Consider the following 20,725-nt stretch of genomic DNA (forward strand, 5'->3'; position numbering starts at 1 on the left):
TCCCAGACCACCATTCTTCTTTCTAGTTGTCGCTGCATTCCATTTAACTAGATGAAAGCCTCTATTCTCTTTGTTTCCTTGCCACAAGAACTTCCTTCTTATGCTGTCTAATCTTTTAGTGATCCCTGGTGGGATGGGGAATAGAGACAGCATGTAAGTTGGGAGAGCATCCAGGACTGAGTTAATGAGGGTCAGTCTGCCCCCTCTTGACAAGTACTGAGTTTTCCATCTGGCCAGCTTCTTCTCACACTTCTCTATCACACCATTCCAAATTTCTAAGGACTCAAGAACGGAGATTCGAGCATTGCAATTTGAAATCTTACAATGAAAGGGTAGTATCAAAAACAAGATTCTAAAGAGAGAAAAAAAGAGACTGTTGAGAACAGAAGTTGGCCTCTTTTCTTAGGTTTCTGGATATTCAAAATTGTTGAATCAGTGATGCGATGCATGAGGCAGGCGTGGAAGTGAGGCAAATACACAGACTATCCCCAATAGAGAGAATTTCAAGTATCTTGGGTCTGCAAATACACAGAAGTGGGACACCATTGATGATGTCACACATCGCATTGGTGCGGCATAGATGAAGTGGAGGTAGCTCCGAAGTCTTGTGTGATAAAAAGGGACCACCTAAACTTAAAGGTAAGTTCTATAGTGTGGATGCGCAGACATTCCGTGAGGTAGGCCGAAAAAGTATTTAGGGAGAAGTGATTAGACAGGACATGTCGCAGCTTCATATTACCGAGAACGTGACTTTAGAAAGAAAGGTGTGGAGGTCATGTATTAAGGTAGAAGGTTAGTAGGTAGTGGAGTGCTATCTTGCTTTTGGAAGGTTTAGGCTTGTTGATGTTTGTAGTAGTACTAGACTACTAGTCCTATTCTTGTAATTTCTTGCTTTTGATATTTATCACCATATATTGTTTGTTGTGTTTTGATTATCACATTATTTTACTATTGTTGGATTTCACTGGGTATGTTGTTGATTTTGATAAGGTGTTGTTAGCTTGTTTTAAAGAAAGACCTTACCATTATTTTAAAGATCTTCAAACTTCAACCAAGATTGCCACGACTTGATTCAGTTGCAAGTGTAATTAAATAATCCAGTACACTAAGAATCTATTTTTCATTTTGCCACATTTGGTGATTCTTTTTTTGATAAAGGTAACATTTGCATATCAATCATCAGCTCAAAGCTGGTATCCAAAAATTTACATCATATCCTCCCTCCACACTTGTGTGTCTGGGTGATTCTAGAAAAGCAAAAAACAATAATGACTCACATCCTTTTCTGTATTCAAGAAATCTCCGAGGGCCCATTATCCACCATGTTTCTAACCATGTGACACTGACCCTCAGCGATTTCTCAGTTATCAAAAAAAGAATAATCAAGTCTGAACATTTTACTAAAACCAAAGCAAGCCATTCTAGGTCAAATATTAGTACATATAAATCGAACAATTTTTTTGACAAAATATATAAATCAAACAATTTCTATGAGTCCTTTGGGATATCTTAAAAGCTAAGACATGCGTTAACAGAGATTAATAGGCACTGCAAATTTGGTGTTAATTTTTCACTTGTTTAAAGCATCAAGGAAGGCCCGACCTAGAACACTGGGGTAGAAAAACGGGAATAGAGTGGAAGCACCAGAGCATCAAACCAGCCATTCAATTACCTGTTTCCAGCAGTGTGAAAGATTGCAACAACACCAACAAGAACAAAGTTTTTGACAGTTTCAAGGTTTTGCAGCATTCTACCAGCCAAGGCAAATGTTCCTCGGGATGTACTAACAATGCTTTTGCTAGCACATTAATGTTCTCCACGTTGATTGAGGATATTTTCCCAGAATCTAGTTTCTAAATATAAATTAAAAATGCAAGATTAGTTCAATGATCATTCATTTTTTGACAAAATTAAATAAGAACAAATGACGCACCACCACCACCCCACCCAAAGGAGGGCATCCGTCAACCTCCTCTTCCCCAGAGTAAAAGAAAAAAAGAGAACTGTTTAAAAGTGTAAATGGAATAGGCTTCTGCAAACATTTATTTCCTAACTCTGTACAAGCAAGTCCCAAAGTTGATTTCTGGTAACATTATGTTACACTAAGACATGCACACACATATTTTTACATTTGAACATAAGGAAAAGATATAAACTGAAAGACCTATTACAAAATTATACAGCAGATGGAATTTGTGATGACTAGACTACAATCTCAGATTCTACAGAACAATAACAGTGGCAGTTAAATCACTATACGCAAAAAATTGAGCAAATTGGGAACTCAGATTTAAAAGACCTATTTAAGGTTTCAAAATTAAAAATGAAGACAGGCAATTGTGTCCTTTATCTGAATTCTGATGAACTGTTATACGACAATAATGAAGAGATGCTCAGCAATATGATACAAACCATTACCTTATCCAGTAGAGAAACACTGACCAGATTCTCGTAGAAAGGCCACTTAATTTGCTTGGCCATTTCAAGAGCTTTCAGATTTAATCTTTGGGTCTGTATTAAACATCAGAAAAGAATAAGATAATGAGAAAGCTAAACTTGAGAGCTCGGTGACTAAAAGGAAACAACTGAAACTTTTTGATGTAACCTTCAGAATTATCATAATAAAGGGAAAAATTAATGCCGCCACTATCTTCACATGTTCACCCTCATCTGGCAAACCCGCTGCAGCATGCTGGAGGCAAGACAGAGCGATGTCAACAGCTAGAGAGGCACCATGAGATGCACCTGTAATTTGAAGAGTTAATGCAAACATATGTCCAATTCAGGACAAAATTCACCAAATGCAAAAGTTAAGATACCTGATGATAATAACTTAATGCATCTTTGGAGCACATTCCTGAATGCATCAATACGAAGTGGAGCACTTATTATTTCGGGCAATGCCTCTAGGTTTAAAGCAGCCTGAACAACAGTTATATCTTCATCACAGAGCCGGCGTAGTATAGCATCTTGAATGGTGCCAAATCTCTGAATGGAAGAGCAGATATTAGAAATGAAGTCTGAAGAGACTTTATCAATAGAATAATTCAATGCACCTCATAAAAATAGATTCATGCAGAATAGACGAGCACCAAATTATAGAGAAGCTAGCATACCAATTCAATTAAACCTCCAAACTACAATTATTTGAAAAGAGACAGCTGCATGCAACAATCAAATAATATTGCAAAGTCACATCCCAGTAAAACTATTAGAGCATCCTTCCCTCAACCATTCCAGGTGGGGCCAAGTAACACATACAACTAAAAATCCAGGTCAGAGCTTCCCAAACACAGTACAGCAGCATTTTCCTCCCCATTTAGATGCAAAGACAAATTTTGGAATGTGCTAAACATCCCAACAGAGGAAATTAACATTCAGCAATCAGAATTTTTAGGAGCGTGCTTGAAGATTTTTCAGTCTCAAAAAAATATTAGGAGCATGCTTGATGTTCAACAAGATATATAAACAGATGACTAAGAAATCATCAACAATCACAACAATACTAGCTAAAATTAAACAGTGATGGCATTGTCCTTAACATACTAGCTCGTTTCACTTATGGTAAAAACAGCCCAAGGATAAAGTTCTCACAGTTTCGGATGTCAATTACTCATGTTGATAGTCGGATAGGAGTATTAAAAACCGAAGGACTATACTCAGTGTTTAGGTAATTCAGAATACAGCTTGATCGCCATAAATCTAAAGCTCTGCAGACACCATCAACAAAGAAGTATTGAGTTCTCACATCGGCTATTAGGGATGGGAAGATCTCTTTATAGGATCAAGATCTTGGCTATCCTTACCTTTTTGAGCTGCCTTTGAAGGTTGAGTTAGGCTAAAGGTCCATTACTTATCATTGTATTACAGAATCAGACTCATCTTAACTCTTGGTTTACACTATACCCGATGTTGGGCCCTCATACTAAGTTTTTCACACTCCACATGTCCATTCTTGGGCGGGCGTGTGTGGTTGTCAAAGTCTCACATAGGTTGTGAGCAAGGTTATTTGATCTCCTTATATGGTCTTTGGCAATACTCACATCATGAGCTAATTTTTGGGGTTGAGTTGAGCAGAAATTCTCATCATAGTATCAAAGACAGGCACATTCCAATCCTTGGTTTTACCCAATGTTGAGCCCTCATAGTATGTCATCTATGCTCTAGTAGGCCCGAGTGAGGGGTGTGTTGTGTTCCCCACATCAACTATTTAGGAACAGAATAGGTCTCTTTAAATGGTTGTAAGCAATCCTCACTTCATGAGCAGTTTTTAGGGTTGAATCAAGGCTCAAGGTCTATCTTTTATTCGAGAGTAATAATACTAATTTTGCTTATGATCTAACAAAGTATATCATATCAAGATTAAATTCTCTCCGGATGAAGGTCAAAAACCAGATAAAAACAACTAGTTGGGTAAGGGAAAACAGCACATCTAGATTAAAGGAACGAAGCAATACCTGAGAATCAGCTGCTTCAACATTCAACATACCACGCACATCCAGGCCCAAAAGAGCAGATCGACGAACCTCTGCCTGCAAAAAAAACACATGTAAATGTGTAAATAATAGTTTGTACCATACTTAACTGGATTTGATCTCAGAAGTTCATTAAAACGACAAGTACAAAGCACAGACTCGTGATCTTCTCTTTAAAATATCATTTACAAAGTACAAACACATGATCATCTTTCTTTCTTTTTTTGAGAATAGATCTCTTCTTTAAAACAATAGTTTATTTTATTGTATTTTTGATGACCATGGTGTCCGGACCAACTTTGGTGCACCTTGACTAATTCCTCGAGATATCTGTCACCTCCCGCCAGCAAAATGTACAAGGTAGGTACCTCTGTCCACCAAGGCTAGTACTTTTTATCTCTACTGGGATTTGAACCTGAGACCTTGTGGTTCTCAACCCACTTCATTGACTACCAGGTCACACCCTTGGGTGCTATTCTTTAAAACAACATTTTTTCCCAATAACAAAATTGATCTATATTTTATCATAAGATATCTAATCTTTATTACAAAAATCACTGCGCTTCTTCCAAATGTCAATATCACTTCTAAGTTGAAGAATTAATTTGTATTGGTGAAATTTCTTGTCAGAAGATGGACAACTTCATTTTCTGGTTAACTCGTTAACTCAAAATGCCAACAGCAATGCATCTTAGCTGTTATCCTTCAGTCTGTTTTGTCTTTTTGTAACAATGGGGTCAAATATGCCCAAATTCTGATCCATTTAGTGGAAAAGATCATATTACTACCAACCATATGCTACTGCTTTGAAGATTGCTCCAAATCATCATTATCAGGGGAAAAACAAAGTTGCTCCCAATGATACTCATGCCTTTCGCCCATTTGAAGATGTGAAGTGTAAAATATCTTATTATTTCTTTTTTAATTGGCAAACTATCCTCTTTTATTTTTACTTCTAAGAAAAATATAAGAGAGAAGTAGCCAGCCCAAAGGATGAAGCCATCAGGATAGAAATATATAATATGGGAAGGTATACAAAGATACCTTTGGATGTTCCATGGCAAACCAAACTTTTGAATTAGATATTTCATGTGAAAGATCTAAATTACAGTTCAACATCCTGATAACTATTTCATAGTCATTTTTGGACCGCAGTTTAATATCCTGTACGCAAAGAAGAAAAAGATATTTTACATCAATGATTAAACTAAACAATTACCCCATAATAAGAAAAGATCAAAACCACACAGAATATGGAGAGACAAGCAAGATAAACAAACCTCAATATATCTGTTGACAGCTTCACGTGACTCGAACAGATATTTCTTAAGGAGAGAAACCAATATCTGATTGCACCGGCACCCTAATAATTATAAGCATAGAATGACATGAAAAAAGAAATACAGGTTAGCAAAAGCAGAACAAGAAATATTATTCAAGAATCTATAGGAAGTGAGATGCTTATTCAGACATGCAGTTAAAGAACACCAGGAGTCTTCCAGGGTGAGCAGAGTAGTAGTGTAACACAGTTACTTGCATGTTTCTTCCTGTAATACCCCGTTAACCACTACAAATTAAAAGTTAAAACAATCATCCCCTAAAAGAATGGGAGCTAATTTAATTTCATATCCAGTCTGCCACATACCCCCACCCCGCAAACTCTTTTCCTTCTTTTCTTTGAACCCAAGTACTCTTTTCCCTTTTATCAACATTTAATTGAATTTACATTAAGCAGACGCTTGGACAGTGTGTGCCTACTCAACTAGTTTTAGCATTTATGACATTTATGCACGTCAGGTTGGCGAAATCAATGAAAATATTTCAAATGCAATAGGATGGAATAGATGATGTGTATGCTAATCTTAAAACAAAGCAAACCTGCAGCTGCTGAATCATTGTCCTTCAATATCCGCAAAGATGTGTTAAGCAGCTTTGAGACTATACGAGCAACAAAGCCCTTTAAAGGAACCATCTCTACTATAGACAACAGAGTTCCATGGCAAAGATCATCGGAACAACTACAAAACATAAAAATTAAAGTCAGAGGGTCTAGCAAACAGTAAAACGTCAGAGCAGGTAAAGCAGCCATTCCCACCTGTATTCAACAAGAGAGTCCAAAAACAAGGCCAGAAATTTCTCTGTGTTGAACTCCTCTACCAATTCACTTAGAAGTCCCGAAATATCCCTTTAGACAAACAGCCAGAAACAGGATTCAGAGGAATATTACAAATTTCAACTTAGGCAACAAACGGTTTACTATGTGGTGGTACATGAGCAGGGCACAACATTACACCTGATGTCCTTGAGGATATCAACGATCTTCTTGGGGATAATTTCAACAGATTGCAACTGCATAAAGTGTTATTAAACCGGAGTACGAAGTTAGAGACATAGATAACAATTGCTAGAACACTTACAAAATTCAACCAGCATGCTAATAGTCAACATTGTAAAAAAGAAGGATATGTTCCTGAGCCATTCCTCATGCAATCAGATAAACAACTTGCTTTTTATATAAAGGTAACAGCGATCAATTAAACAACTACTAGCACTCTATCTGGAAAATGGGCAGACAGACAGACACAACGACACATACAGATGAGGAGACATAATAGGCTTAACATCATGTTGACATTTAAAAAAAATTAAGCATTCAGTAATCTAGATAAATATCCATTTCTCTAACTATTGCCACCAGAAAGGCCCTAGTAATTCACTGGATTGCATCCAAGCAAAGAATGAAATTTGAGAGCGTAAAGACCATCATCTTGGGAATCCTATCCCTAATTGATCCTCAAGACTTTACTTCTAAAGTATTGACTCCCTTGCATATAATGTGTCCATAGTTTTATCATAATGAAGGTCCAAGATAAATGTGCACACAACAAACTATTAGTAACTTATACCATAAACAAAGTAGATACAGCTAAGTTCCTCTTTTGCCTTCATCTTAAATCTCAATTGGTTCTATCCAAAGCTCTCATTATTAACCATGCATCTTACATAAAATTCTGAATATCTTTATACTAGAAGACAAAGAAACTCTCCAACAAGCTATGTTGAGAACTAATCCTGTTAAACATTGTTGTTCCAGATTCCATGATTTCCTAGTTTTTTTTATGTAGAAAGGGATAATCAGATGACCGACACACAAAGTTCCTTTTTTTAGTTAAATGTAATCATCTATCACAACAAAAAGGTGTCTAAGAGAATACAGCAATAGACTAATTTAAAAAATCAATGCTACCCCTAGAACCAAACAATTAAACAGATAAATATGCTTTCAACAGTTCCCACTTTAAAATCATACAATAATAAGTTCTCTGCTAACCACCACTTTGCTACTCGACTTTTGAGGCTAAGCTTTTACAGACTGTTGATAGTAATTAAAAAAAAAAACATAATTCACAAACACTCTTGAAGCTCACCTAATATTATCCATATCCATTTAGATATCTAGCTGTATATATACAAGCAGTTATTTGTGGGTTGATTCTTTAGCATCAGCTACCATAAGAACAATACCACTTTTAAGGTAGCTAAGTGATAACGAGGAAAATATACAACACTATCAGAGTAATAGTGTAAGAAATCCGTCTTCTAAGTCCACAAAGCTTTCCACTAGAAGTCTAGAACACAACATAATTTGCATATTTAGTATGCATTTGGCCATAGGATTGGGAGCATGATTAAGCGATTTTATTTCAAATCAACATACGCTTAAAAAATTTGCATAAAATTCCAACTTCAATTTTAAATCATGATTTCAAATCTCAAAAATTCTCCAAACAGTAGGATTCAGAATTAGAAATTGTGATTTCAATTTTTTAAAAATATAAGACTGGAACATAAGTTTATATTTACAAAAAAGACCCATAATTTTAAATTTTGCAAGAAAAAAATAGACTCATGTTCGATGGGAAGAGATCGTCAATACCATGTGGGAGGAGATTTTATGAAAGAATAAGAATAGTTAGTTTAAGAAAGGAAGAAAGACTTTTGAAACTTGTGCTCTAAAATAAATTATAGATATTTGTGTCGCTAGAAATCATTTCCTAGAGGGTAAAAAATAGGTATTTTAAAGTTATATTGTTACTATATATAAAAATGTGTCATTCTTTTTGGGACTAACTAAAAAGGAAAGTAAGTCATATAAAAAGGGGCAGAGGGAGTATAATTGTTGATTTAATGAACCAATGAATCTTAGAAAAATTATGTGTATTTGAAAGTTTGTAATAACATGTAATAGCAAATATTTATTTATAAAAGGACCATGGAAATATGTGATTTATTATTTCAACGTTTTAGGATATTTTGATACCTTGTTTATGAACAAATATTTGCTCATTTGGTAAGATTGTATATGAGTTGGGGAAGTTTTGATAGTTTTCACAAATTATGGGATTTTCATGTTATAAGAAAAATGCAACTTAAGAAATCCAAATGCATGTCCAAACAAAACTTCACCTTCAAATCAACTTGTATCATGTCCAAAGGACCCTTAGTATAGACCCCAGGATAAAATATATCAACAAGAACCACATAATACATTTTTCTAACCCAAACCAGAGGGAAGAAATGCTGAAAATACTCTCTACCAAAGTGAATGGAACACAACAATACCTGGACAAGAGTGACTAGGGTCATCAAAGACATACGGCACCACTGCAAGTCAGTAGAATCTCTTGCATCTGCTCGAGCAACTTCAGCAAGGGAACGGATCAAGCTTTTGACAACCTTAGGGGACAGAGTTACCTTATCAGCTAGCAGGCTAACGATCATCAGAGCACCAGCCTACAAAAAGCCAAAATCCCATTCACAAGATCAATGAATGATATGGCTTGAAGACTCTAGAATGTCTGAATGTAAGAAATTCCACCGATACAAAATGTGCCACGCATTTAATCAAGTAGGCAAAAAAGAACACTACAGGGGAAGACTTAGAAATGTAAGTTAACGTGAATGGAATGAGAAAAAACACATAAAATGTGACTGTATTTCCACGTCTCAGTCACCACATGCATAGATCTCTGTTTTGGTAGCACTAAAAATCAAACAGGACAAAGGTTCATGACAGCCTCCAGATTTGCACAGTACAAGTCAAGCCAACCTTTTACTCTGGAGTATCAAACAGTGATCGACATCTTTAGACTAAGGAGGACTTGGTGACAAGAGGCAAAATAAAAAGAATGTCAAGCAGCATTATAACATAAAATAGTTATCGCATACGAAGCCACTAAGCTAACCTTTTGATCGGTTCCTCCTCTGGAGCCTGGTTGAAGTCCAAATTCCACAAAAGGCAGGACTCTCCTCACTGCATCACTGTCTATCGTAGTGAGTGATCCTAAGACCTCAAATATTACAGCTGTACAAAAGCCAGATACAGGCCTTGATGGCTCAACCTTCTTTGAAGCTGTCACCTATAATTTTCCATTCAAAATTTGTAATACATCAAAAAAAAAAAAAAAATCAAAAAGACAATCAGGTATACACACAATGGATAGGTGCATACATAGTTGCACAAACACTCTAAGATCCCAAAGTCACGTATACTTTGTTGCACGATAATCTTCCTGGGGAGTGGTGCACCAGAAACCTTAACCCCTTCAAGAAATTTCCATTTGCTATTCCTGAAACAGGCAGAAGATGTTATATTCCTGTATCTGATATCCTAGACCACCACATGAGATATGCAAACATTAACATTCTTACCCAGTGTCTATTAGTTGCACTACTCGAACGAATACATGAGTGTCATGGTAAGGCAAGGCACATAAAATTAATTCCTCGATATTATATATGTGGATTCTGTTGAAAGAAAATTCAGATAGAGTTAGATACAGAAACAAATGCAAATAGCATGAAACAAACAGTGTGTGTAAATCAAGTGGTATAGAAATATTTAAGAAGCACCAATAAATAGTGTGTTGCATTAAATTCAACAACTGAAATTGAGCAGCTTACTTGTATCTACGAATCAAGTACTCTAATGTCTTTAGGGCTGCTGATAACTCAAAATATCCTGATAACAACTGCAAGTAGGAATAAATTGATGCGTTGATTCGTTTGTTTTCCTCAATCCCCATCAACTCTCTATCCAATTCTCTACTCCCATAACTAAACAAGTCACTTTTGTACTTCTTAAATCTTTCTTCGATACTTATTAACACCTCCAAACCTGAATGGCATATAAGAAAACACCAGAAAATTTTATTTAGGTGATGTCCAATACAAATGAATAACAATAACAACAATCGAATTCCAGAAAAATATGAAGAGTAAATGCTTGATGAAAAAATGAATATAAAACTATTTTGCTTTGCCCTGTATATCTACATGTGTAAGATAACTTTGTCCAATACATAACTTCTTGGTAATACAGAAAATCCCAATTAGGAACTGCCAATAGTCTTCCTGGTTTCACTTCAGCCCAAAAACACTGAAGTGCGCAGCTTAACAATCAGGCATAAGTTTCGTGGCACTTGAAAGGTGGGATTTTGGAGCAATTAAATAAGACTATGCATGAGGACCAAGCAAAAAAAGTACACACCAAACAATTCCCTGGTATCCTACTGAAAATTACAAGTAACAAGCAGCTATTTGTGAATGCTTAAAAAGGGTTGGCACCTGATTGAGCAATGTTGAGAATGGTGTCGAGCTCGATATCGGCGGCTTCTTTTGGGTCAAACAAGATTGAAGGACGAGTAAATGGTCGTTTACGCTGCTCAGTATCCGGGACTGCTAACCGCTGCAGCTGAGCAACCAGTGAAGTAGCCATCGTTAAACCTTAACTGCTAAGCTGGTTTTTTGTAAACCTGGGAGAGATGAAAGAGAGTTTAGGTGCTTTTTGTAAGGAGTGAGGAAGAAGGGAGACGACGTATTTGGGGTTTAGGGTTTTAGAATCTGAAAAAGGTCTTTTCTTTTTTTTTTCTCTTTTCTCTTTTCTTTTGGCTGAAAAATAACATGTGAGTAATATTTACAATTATAAGTTGTGTAGCTCAAATATCACAAAGTAAGAATAGCATAAACTGTCTATTATTATTCTCATAAAATTGTCTTACGATAAATTGTGTAGCTGAAATATCACAGAATAAGGATGTATATACTATTGTTTGTTTTATATTTTCATATATAATTATTTATTTACATATTTTTGTTTAAATAATAATAGAGAAAATTACACCAAATGGCCTTTCATGATATTTGTTTACCACTTTTTTGTTTTGCAACATTAATGTCCGAAATGACCAAATATGGATAAAATGGTCATAGTTGATGTAACTAATATACATTTATTATATTTCTTTTCTCCAGAAAAAACATGCACGATTCTGTCTGAATTTTTTCACCTCTTCTTAGCTTTTTCTTTTTAGCTCGTCCTCTTCACCTTCGGTGGAGGTAAGCTATCTCCTTCTTCGTTGATTATTGTTGTTTTTTCATTACTTTGAATCTTCGTAGGTGATTTCTAGGTTTTATTAGGATTTAGGGTGCTGACTATGTGTATTGGGTGGATTATAGCTCGTAGGGGTATCAAAATGAGCTCAAATATAGGTAACTCGTCCAAGTTGTCCAAAATTTTATGGGTTGAGCTCAAGATAATTTGAATTGGGTTCAATTTTAATTCATTACAGTCTTAAGTCATTTTAAGAGAATCCTCAATTGAGTCAATTTAATCTTCAATTTCAACTTGTTTTGACATTATTTATTTTCATTGATGTTGTGTGTGTATCGGTTGCGAGTGCAACCCATGTTTCTCCAAATAAAAGAATTTTGAAATATATGTTTTTTTTTAAAAAAAAAAGGCTCTAAACATGGTGAATATAAGTCCAAGCGCTAAGATTGCTCTATGCAAAATCATAATCAAAGTGAAGTTGAAGTTGTAGCATGCCGAGTAAAAGGCAGTCAGAGTGTTGTGGACGACAAATAGGCAGATGATCGCCCAAGAAATAAGTTTGAGGATACAAGTAGAACCGAAAGATGTGATCAAAAGGTATTTCGTGAAATTTGACTTACTATATATTTTTTTATATTTTCACATTTTTTATAATTGTTAATGGTGGTTCTAGGTCTCTAAGTCTAGTGGACATTCTGTTTTGTTTCAAATTAACATATTTTCATTACTTTAATAACGTACATTTGATCATATGTGTATGTCTTCTTATTTTTATTTTTTTTCTTATTTTGTTGTTCCTTGTACTACTTTCGTTTTAGTATTATTTGTCAAACTATTTTAATGTTCATAAATTATTGACATGATTCCTTTTGGTATATGTAAAATATTGTGGTTTTTATATTCAATCGACAAACATGTATAGTGTAGGGTTTAGTATGCATACTAACATTGATTTCATGAGTGTGTTGAAGAACGCATTGAATAAAAGATGGCTCAAAATGTTTCAACAGTATTATTCGGCATCAACTAAACATGCATTATTGTTGAGAGTGGTTATTTTGGATAATATTAATGATTTGTCGGTTAAGATTAATGGCACCATCTTGAGGTACGGTCTTAAAGAATTTACAATTGTGACCGATCTTAAGTGTTTTGATGACAACTAAAGAGTGAAAATTATTGAAGAATTCAGTTCGTTATTGTATACATATAATAGAAATAGTGAAAAGTAACAAAATCTAAGTTAGCGTTTGCTCATAGATTTCCAAATATTCTTGGCAAATATTATTTGGGTGAAATTTCACCATGTGTTTGACCATAGTATTTGGGAAACATATTTCACTTTTTTAGAAAAATATGATTTATACCCATCAGTTTTAAAAACTATCCAAACTAACAATAAGTTTGTATTACAAGTCAATTGGATCTTCGTTGCAACAAATAACAAGTACTGTCCATGACACTAGAGCAATGTGGTAGTTTGGAGTGAGTACAACAAGCATCATTCCATAAATCATGAAGTAAACAAAGCACATAACTTTGTTACCATGAGCCGATTGTTCATCATATTCACAACAACTATATTATTACTTTCATATTAACTGAATATTTCATCACTACTTTCGTGTTCACGTAATAAATTATGTAATACAACGCAACAACTACTATAGAGGGTGTTTTTGTAAAAGATAAAAATTTGGTGTAAAATTTTAATTTTTAAAAGATCCCAAATACTAGAAAAAACTAGTATTTGGAAATTTGCCAAATAATGGCAAATTGTATGAACAAATACTATTTGTTAAATTTCCCCCCAAATATTACTTGGGAAATCTATGGCCAAACGGGTCCTAAGTTGTTGCATTGCTTGATCATGATCTTTGATCCTAAATCAGAACTGATTTTGAATAGCATAGTTCTTCTAAACTTTGACAATCGTTGTCTTATCTTTATAGATTTATCGTTTCTCAGCTTTCAGGTTAAAACAACTATCACTAATATAATTTACCTTCTCTCTGACTAGTGCACCATAACCTATGATTCCAACCTCAAGCATTTCAAATGTATATGCATTGTATACATTTTGTATACTATCTTTATTTTCTATAGAGAGACTAGCAACTGTAGTTCAGTTGTTGAAGACCTCCATAAAAATTCATTTTAACGTGACACAAAGTGGGTACGAAGATATATATGGGTTTTTTCGTTTCAACTCCATATAATCTCAACACTTGTGTTATTGTGTATTAATATAGATAGAGACTGATCAGTGATGATATATTTCATCTCCATGAAGTATGCTATGGTAGTTGCACCAATTTTGTGTAGAAACAGCAGTAGTTAGATCTTCAAGATCACAATCAAAATTGACAACAACAACATCAATAATGTAATAGGCGTATTTATTGTTATTCTCCCATACACCTTTGTGTTGAATCAAAATTGTGAAACAATCCATTGAGATTGATGAATTAATAGACAAACTGATGAATCAAAACAGAAATTGGCTGAATCAGCTAAATTGAAGAATTGACAATGAATCACCAGAAAAATTGAGCTTTTCTCGGCGAAACTACAGAGAAATCGTTGTTTGTGCGGTAATGGAGATAGAAATATATATTTTTTTGTATAAATTATAGGAACCACATATTATAAGTACTAAATAACATCATATCCCTTCTAGTTTTCTATTTACCAAAAATTCCTTAAAAATGATGTTTGCGGGATACATAGCGTTGTGCACGGGATACATTAGGTTTGATACATTCCACATAGCAGGGTTTGATACATTCCACATAGCGGGGTTTGATACATTCCACATAGCGGGGTTTGATACATTCCACATAGCGGGATACATAGCATTGTGCACGGGTACATGCGGGATACATAGCGTTTGATACATTCCACATAGCGGGATACATAGCGTTGTGCACGGGATACATAGGTAAATAAGGGATTTTTGAAATTTTTGAAATAAGTAGGGATAAATGAATATTAAGGTAAGTAAAGGAGTGTAGTTAAGTAATTTGTCCATTTTTTTTCCAGGTAAATGAAACTTGACAATAATTTTTTTGAAAACAAAGTAGTTTATTGTATAATTATCAAATTTTCCCTAAATAGTATTGATAAACTTCTTATAATTTTTTGCGATTTTTTAATTTAAGGATACATGTATAATTTACATGCATTAAAAAACTAGTGCTGACATTTTTAAAAGGAGAAATTAAGTAAATGCTACATAAATACAGATTAATTATAAAAATACACCCCATTACATTGATGCCCCTAAATAATTACAATAGATGCCCCAAGTAATAGTTTCGCGTAACTAATACTAAATTAGTGTGTATGTGTGTGTATATATATATATGTGTGTGTGTGGGGGGGGGNATCAATAAGATTTCTTCTTCAGAAATTACTCATTAGTCAATGATACTCATTTTCGGGATTTACCAAAAAAAAATAAAAATTTAAAAAAATTATTGAAATTGTTTAAGTTAAGGTTACTATATTCATTTGTAAATTTTTGGCATTAATTTTTTTTTTTTTCATATTTTTCCTATTTTTATTAATCAATTACTTATTTTCGGAATTTACCGAAAAAAATAAAAATTTAAACAAAATTGTTTAAAAACGGGTCGGGTAGTTTATTTAAAAGGGGGGTTGATTTATGGGTCGGATTAGGTGTTTATGGGTTCGAATTTTTTAGGGGCATAATTGATCCCTTTCCATTTTCATATAAATGTCATGTGATAAAGTCAAAATGACATGACAATTCCATGTGGTATTTAAAAAAATGGAAAATGAGCTGGATATGTCCAGCATACCAACTAAGGTCCATAAGGGCATATCTAGATGAAAAGTTGGACGGCGAGGGCGCAAGTGAGCCAAACTTTAAACGGAGGGTATATTTAGACCTTTTCGAATAGTTTAGAGGCATATTTGACCTTTTTCCCTTTATTTTTTTTTATCATAGACAATGTAAACACTTTAGGTGAGTACAATTATTATTGTTGTTGTATCAAAGTTCAAATATTACATTTGGCAATATATAATTCTAAAAAGGGAAAAAAGACAAATATACCCCCGAACTATCGTAAATGGTATGCAAATATCCTTCCTCATATTTTTGGGACATTGGTGCCCCTGCCGTCCAAAAACTATAGAGCATATATACCCTTTATACTATCGGACATACACGTGTCATAATCTTATCCACGGATCCGACATTTATTAAATATTGGATGGACGGATTAGATTGTGCCACGTGTCCCTCCCTATTTAGTTTTCCGTTAGAGTGAAGGGCATATATGCTCTAATTTTTAGACGGCAGGGGCACCAATGTCCCAAAAATATGACGGAGAGTATCTACATACCATTTACGATAGTTTGGGATATATTTGTCCTTTTTTCCTTCTAAAAATGATTATGCATGGAACTTGATTTTCAGCTCCTTGCAACATATTGACGCTTGCCTCTCTTTTGTTTATGCATTGAAATGTTTAGCAATTCTTATATTCAAACAATACAACTTTATATGGATATATCTTTTTCACCATCGTAAGCAAAAAATTAAGAACCAATTCTCAAATTTAATCTACTTATTAATGTAAATCTAGTTTATTATTGAAAGTCAACTGTAATTTCATCCCGGTCGAACTCACAAATTTACTGTAATTTTATGAACTAAACAATAAAAGTTATTAGTATAAAACTTACTCATGTTGATATTTCGGATAAAATATGAATGTTGAAGGAAAAATATTACTTACATTTGAAATCACTCATCCAACTAGCTAAAATATAAGTGGATTAGGGGGTTGACATAATATGAGCCTAATTTGCCAACACTACATGTTAGTGATGTAATTCATATATAATCTAAGTAAAGAAAACAATCCCATAATAAATATACTTCACCCAAGCGTGTCTACATTTTCAAATAATAATCAAGTAAAAAATATATTTGTATACAAACAACGTAACTTTTACCAATTCACTCATTTTAATCATTTTTTAGTTTTGAGTTTATAAATAGAGATCTCTAGTATTTAAGTTTGGATATATTTCTATCGTTTCTTTAATTTTTAGAAAATAAAAAGAATAGGAATTACATTGACGAATATTCTTTTTCTTACATTTATAAATAGGTGACTAATTTTTACCCAAATCACAACACCATCAAGTCTTGTGTATTCCCTTTTATTAGTAGCCCAGAAATGGAGTGTCACGTCTCCAACTTTAGGATCCGCTTATTTATATACTAGGGTGGGGAGGCCCATGGCAAGCACGGGCCCAATAGTCAAAATATTATGGTTGTAAAAATATTGTAATATTAATGAATTAAGGGTTAGGGTGTTTGTAGAAGATAGATAATATCATATATTATATTAGGTACTATTAGAAATATTCACAATATATACAATAGACATCAGTATGATGTCGATTTGCACATACTAACTAATGTAATGTAACCAAAATAATATAGTACATGTTGCAGTTTTGGTATATAAGATTAGCATGTCATTGTTTATCATATTTAGAGGACGCTGCAGTTTGCCTCTCCATAGCTAATCTTCCTCATGCAAAAAACCAGAGCATAGGGAGAGTCATTCATTATATTGTCCCTATCATAAACAAAAGTGACAAAATGGTCTGAGGGAGTTCCTTTAATTACACAGTTTAAAGTATGTTAGAAAGTGCAAATATTGCAACAGATAGCAAAGCAATTTTAATATAGGGATCAAATAGAAAGAAAATCATGGAATCATCATAAAAATGATAGATTTGCTATTGAATGTGTGTGTGATTGGCCTAATAGTTTATGGTGAATGAGGTTAGCTAGTAGACACAAACCTCCTTCCTATTCTTCCTATTGATAACTGTGTATTATAGTGTATGACATCATAAGAAAGTAGAATAAGAAAAATGTAGAAAAATGTATGCAGTGCAAGTTATCCAGAAAAACATGTAAATAGACTTATATTGCAGTGTGAAATGACAAACATTAACGAAAGAGCAAAAGGAGGCTACAGTTTTATGCTATCACAAACACACAGCAGACATAAGGATTTCTTTCACTGTGATTTATATGAATGTGAGCAACATTGTTCATAATAAAATGTCAAAAGTGTAATTATGTTTTTTAGTGTTGAAAGGCAGTTTGATTGGATGTGAGTTGAGCTGTTGGAAGGAGTAGAAATAGGAAGGAGTAAAAAATTAGTGTTATTGTGCAAAAGGGTTGCTGCTAACTGTGAAGTAATGAAGTTGGTGAATTGTTGTAACAAAAATAAGCTAATTCAACAGTCAACATGAGATGAGGAATTAAAAACAAATTGTTAATCAATTGATTTGATCATGGATATGAACATGGATAGAGAGTTTTTAGCCCTGAATGAATGTGAGACTTTGGAATGTTATGTCAAACATAAACATAACAAAATTGTGAAGTGTGAAAGCAGATAAGAGTAAATGCAAAAGCGGCACTATAACATAAGTATGACACTTACAATGTTTTACAGGAACTATATAGATACGTGTATAAAAGAAAGTAAACTACAGCTAAAAGTAGAGACTTTTAGCAGTAATTTTTGAAAGAATTGTGAATCTGTGGAATTGATAATCATTCTGAGCTATAGTTTGGTATGAAAGTGAGATGTAGACTGACCTTTTAGACCTTTTTGGTTGGTGTGGGTGGTTCAAATTTTGCCGGTGCATTTGAAGGACCAGCTGCAGCAGTTGTTGCCATCACTTCTACCTCACTTATTTCCAAAGGCTTTATCTTTTTAGAAGTCCTATCAGTAGTGCTCTGTGGAGTATGTTGTTTTTCCATGTAGGAAAGAATGGACAAAGTTGCATGCGTGGTATTTGAGCTACCCCAAGATGACTTCCTTAGCTGAATTTCGAATACTTTGTTTGACAACATCTCATGGACATGATTAAGAGACAATGATTGTCGCTATAAATGTAACAAGTTAGAACAAACAGTTTAGAACAAAGCATATGGGGTAAAGTGTTTGTGCTGAAGATATATGGTATTATGACAATAAGTGTGTACAAGTAGCTAGTGGGAATGAGAGATAACCTTAGTGCAAGTTATGTCAAATATGTCTTCTGCTGTCATGGACAGTAATTTTTCTCCTAATTCAGCAGAGATAGATGCTGTGGTTATAGCAGTATCGTCAATAAGATCAATTTGGAAGCTGCAGCTGAAATGAAGGGAAGTTTGAAATATGTGTATAATATACGCTATATTTTGTAGAAAGTGTAATTTAGAAGTCAAAAGTATAGTACCGAGGCACTAATGATGTTTTCCGATTGCATTTTGGACATTCAAAATCCTTTCTATCCCTTGTCCGCTTCTTCTGTTTGCATCCTAAGCATTCAAGCACACAAAAGTCTTGGAACTCATCTAATACGGCCATCTCTGCTTCAACATAGAACACTCTCATCTGTGGGAAGTTTTGATTATTTAGGCAAAGCTACAACATGAGAAAATGAATAAGGATACTCTCAAATAAGCAGGTTCAAGTATGACTTACAGAAGGTGCTGATGAGATTTCTGCAATAGAGATAAGTTGTTGGCCAGCAGGAGTGACTATCATGGGAGCGATAGATGAGCTTGTTGAGGTTTTCTCTGATGGACAACTTAACAACATTGTTTTGTTTTCTTTTGCCCTATTGTTAGAACATATAATATGTTTAGTAGGTTCTTTACATGCAAATTAAAGCTATAGAATAAATATGAAATGTGAGTACCAGTTGATGAGTGCCACTGCCTGTGGGTAATTCGGATTCACACGTACTGTGGAATTGTACCTAGTCTGCAATGACAACCCTGTATAATACATAGGTTGTATATTGTTTTGTTATTATATAAAATTATGTTGCTAAGAAGTTGAGCGCATACGTACCTTGATAAGTAGAGATTCTTATACTCCTTCCGAGGATTACAAGTAGATCTGCCTCTGTTGCCATTTTTGAGGAAATTTCATGTCCTTCTATTTCTTCGAAATCCTCCCATAGAGTGAAGAGAAATTGATTTTTCCTGAGAGTGTGAGAACATAAGGACATAAGAGTAAGTACTATGATAATGCTTAGACGATAATTGATGATGTGAGCAGAAAAATGCAAAAAGTGGTTACTGATTCAAAATATTTGCAGAAAATGGGAAAATAGAATGTCAAATGTTATACTTACTGATTGTCACAAAGGGTAATTTCTCGACACCTATGATGACTGCGACCGGCGTTTTTTTGAGGACCACAACGAAGAACGATTGCCAGTATATCTGCGTATATAATACATAATGAAATGTTGCAAGTCTTCTGCAGCAGTAAAGATGCATATTTCAGTCTGATAACAGCTAGTACGATGGATGTACCTATTTCAGCAGCAGAATCAACCATCAGATGAGGAATGCAGTCAAAGCTGGTGATATTCAGCTTGGTTGGCGGTGGAAGTGGTTTTTCAACTTCATTAGATGGTTTGATTTGTTCAATTACCGTTTCTTTGTCAAGAATCCAGTAAAATTTTATGTATTGGCTTGCCGTATGAAGTTGGCGAGACTTTCACTCTTGCAGTAGAGATGAGGTAGGTATTGAGGAGTTTAAGCGTAGCTGCATACTGCTTGATTTCGTCGACGTACATAACTGCCTTAATTTGGCATTCCTGAAAGTAAGAGTTATAGAAAGTTGAGATTAACTAAATTGAGAGGAAATGAGCAATAGTCATAAGATAAAATATAATAATGAGCTGACCTCTTCATCTTCCAAAATTAAATTTTGGAATGTACATTTCTTGTCAAGGCTTTCTCGTGGGCGTCCTATTTCGACAATTTGAACTTTGCAAATCCAATCTC

At 34.3% G+C, this 20,725-nt stretch overlaps 2 protein-coding genes across 2 annotated transcripts in view; both read right to left on the reverse strand.

Annotated features, from left to right (window-relative positions):
• Nucleotides 1-11,320, reverse strand: part of LOC125859905 (uncharacterized protein At3g06530) — a 29,593-nt gene extending 18,273 nt beyond the window's left edge. The window contains exons 1-16 of the mRNA XM_049539757.1: nucleotides 11,103-11,320; nucleotides 10,440-10,653; nucleotides 10,188-10,283; nucleotides 9,988-10,105; nucleotides 9,722-9,895; nucleotides 9,099-9,269; nucleotides 6,769-6,824; nucleotides 6,571-6,660; nucleotides 6,354-6,493; nucleotides 5,756-5,838; nucleotides 5,520-5,639; nucleotides 4,458-4,532; nucleotides 2,820-2,988; nucleotides 2,606-2,745; nucleotides 2,419-2,511; nucleotides 1,673-1,853 (exon numbers count right to left, since the gene is read on the reverse strand). Coding sequence (XP_049395714.1) covers nucleotides 1,673-1,853; nucleotides 2,419-2,511; nucleotides 2,606-2,745; nucleotides 2,820-2,988; nucleotides 4,458-4,532; nucleotides 5,520-5,639; nucleotides 5,756-5,838; nucleotides 6,354-6,493; nucleotides 6,571-6,660; nucleotides 6,769-6,824; nucleotides 9,099-9,269; nucleotides 9,722-9,895; nucleotides 9,988-10,105; nucleotides 10,188-10,283; nucleotides 10,440-10,653; nucleotides 11,103-11,253 — 2,071 coding nt within the window. The 5' untranslated portion in view covers nucleotides 11,254-11,320. The remainder of the gene's footprint in view (nucleotides 1-1,672; nucleotides 1,854-2,418; nucleotides 2,512-2,605; nucleotides 2,746-2,819; nucleotides 2,989-4,457; nucleotides 4,533-5,519; nucleotides 5,640-5,755; nucleotides 5,839-6,353; nucleotides 6,494-6,570; nucleotides 6,661-6,768; nucleotides 6,825-9,098; nucleotides 9,270-9,721; nucleotides 9,896-9,987; nucleotides 10,106-10,187; nucleotides 10,284-10,439; nucleotides 10,654-11,102) is intronic.
• Nucleotides 11,321-17,314: 5,994 nt separating this feature from the next.
• LOC125859913 (replication protein A 70 kDa DNA-binding subunit B-like) lies at nucleotides 17,315-20,415 on the reverse strand. The gene is made up of 9 exons (XM_049539770.1): nucleotides 20,249-20,415; nucleotides 20,065-20,155; nucleotides 19,779-19,912; nucleotides 19,624-19,702; nucleotides 19,407-19,542; nucleotides 19,159-19,316; nucleotides 18,950-19,073; nucleotides 18,533-18,823; nucleotides 17,315-17,532 (listed from the first exon to the last, which is right to left on the reverse strand). The coding sequence occupies exons 1-8, from the start codon at nucleotides 20,271-20,273 to the stop codon at nucleotides 18,536-18,538; spliced, it is 1,035 nt and encodes a 344-aa protein (XP_049395727.1). The 5' UTR covers nucleotides 20,274-20,415; the 3' UTR covers nucleotides 17,315-17,532; nucleotides 18,533-18,535.
• Between the last annotated feature and the right edge of the window lie 310 nt (nucleotides 20,416-20,725).

Source organism: Solanum stenotomum, chromosome 3, assembly GCF_019186545.1.
Source record: "Solanum stenotomum isolate F172 chromosome 3, ASM1918654v1, whole genome shotgun sequence".
Lineage (NCBI taxonomy): Eukaryota > Viridiplantae > Streptophyta > Magnoliopsida > Solanales > Solanaceae > Solanum > Solanum stenotomum.

Coding starts and splice junctions, on each gene's coding strand:
- LOC125859913 (XM_049539770.1), bottom strand. CDS start 20,273: ATGGTTGATTCTGCTGCTGAAATAG. Junction 19,913..20,064: donor ATTACCCTTTGTGACAATCA/GTAAGTATAACA, acceptor TCACACTCTCAG/GAAAAATCAATTTCTCTTCA. Junction 19,703..19,778: donor AAGAATCTCTACTTATCAAG/GTACGTATGCGC, acceptor TGTATTATACAG/GGTTGTCATTGCAGACTAGG.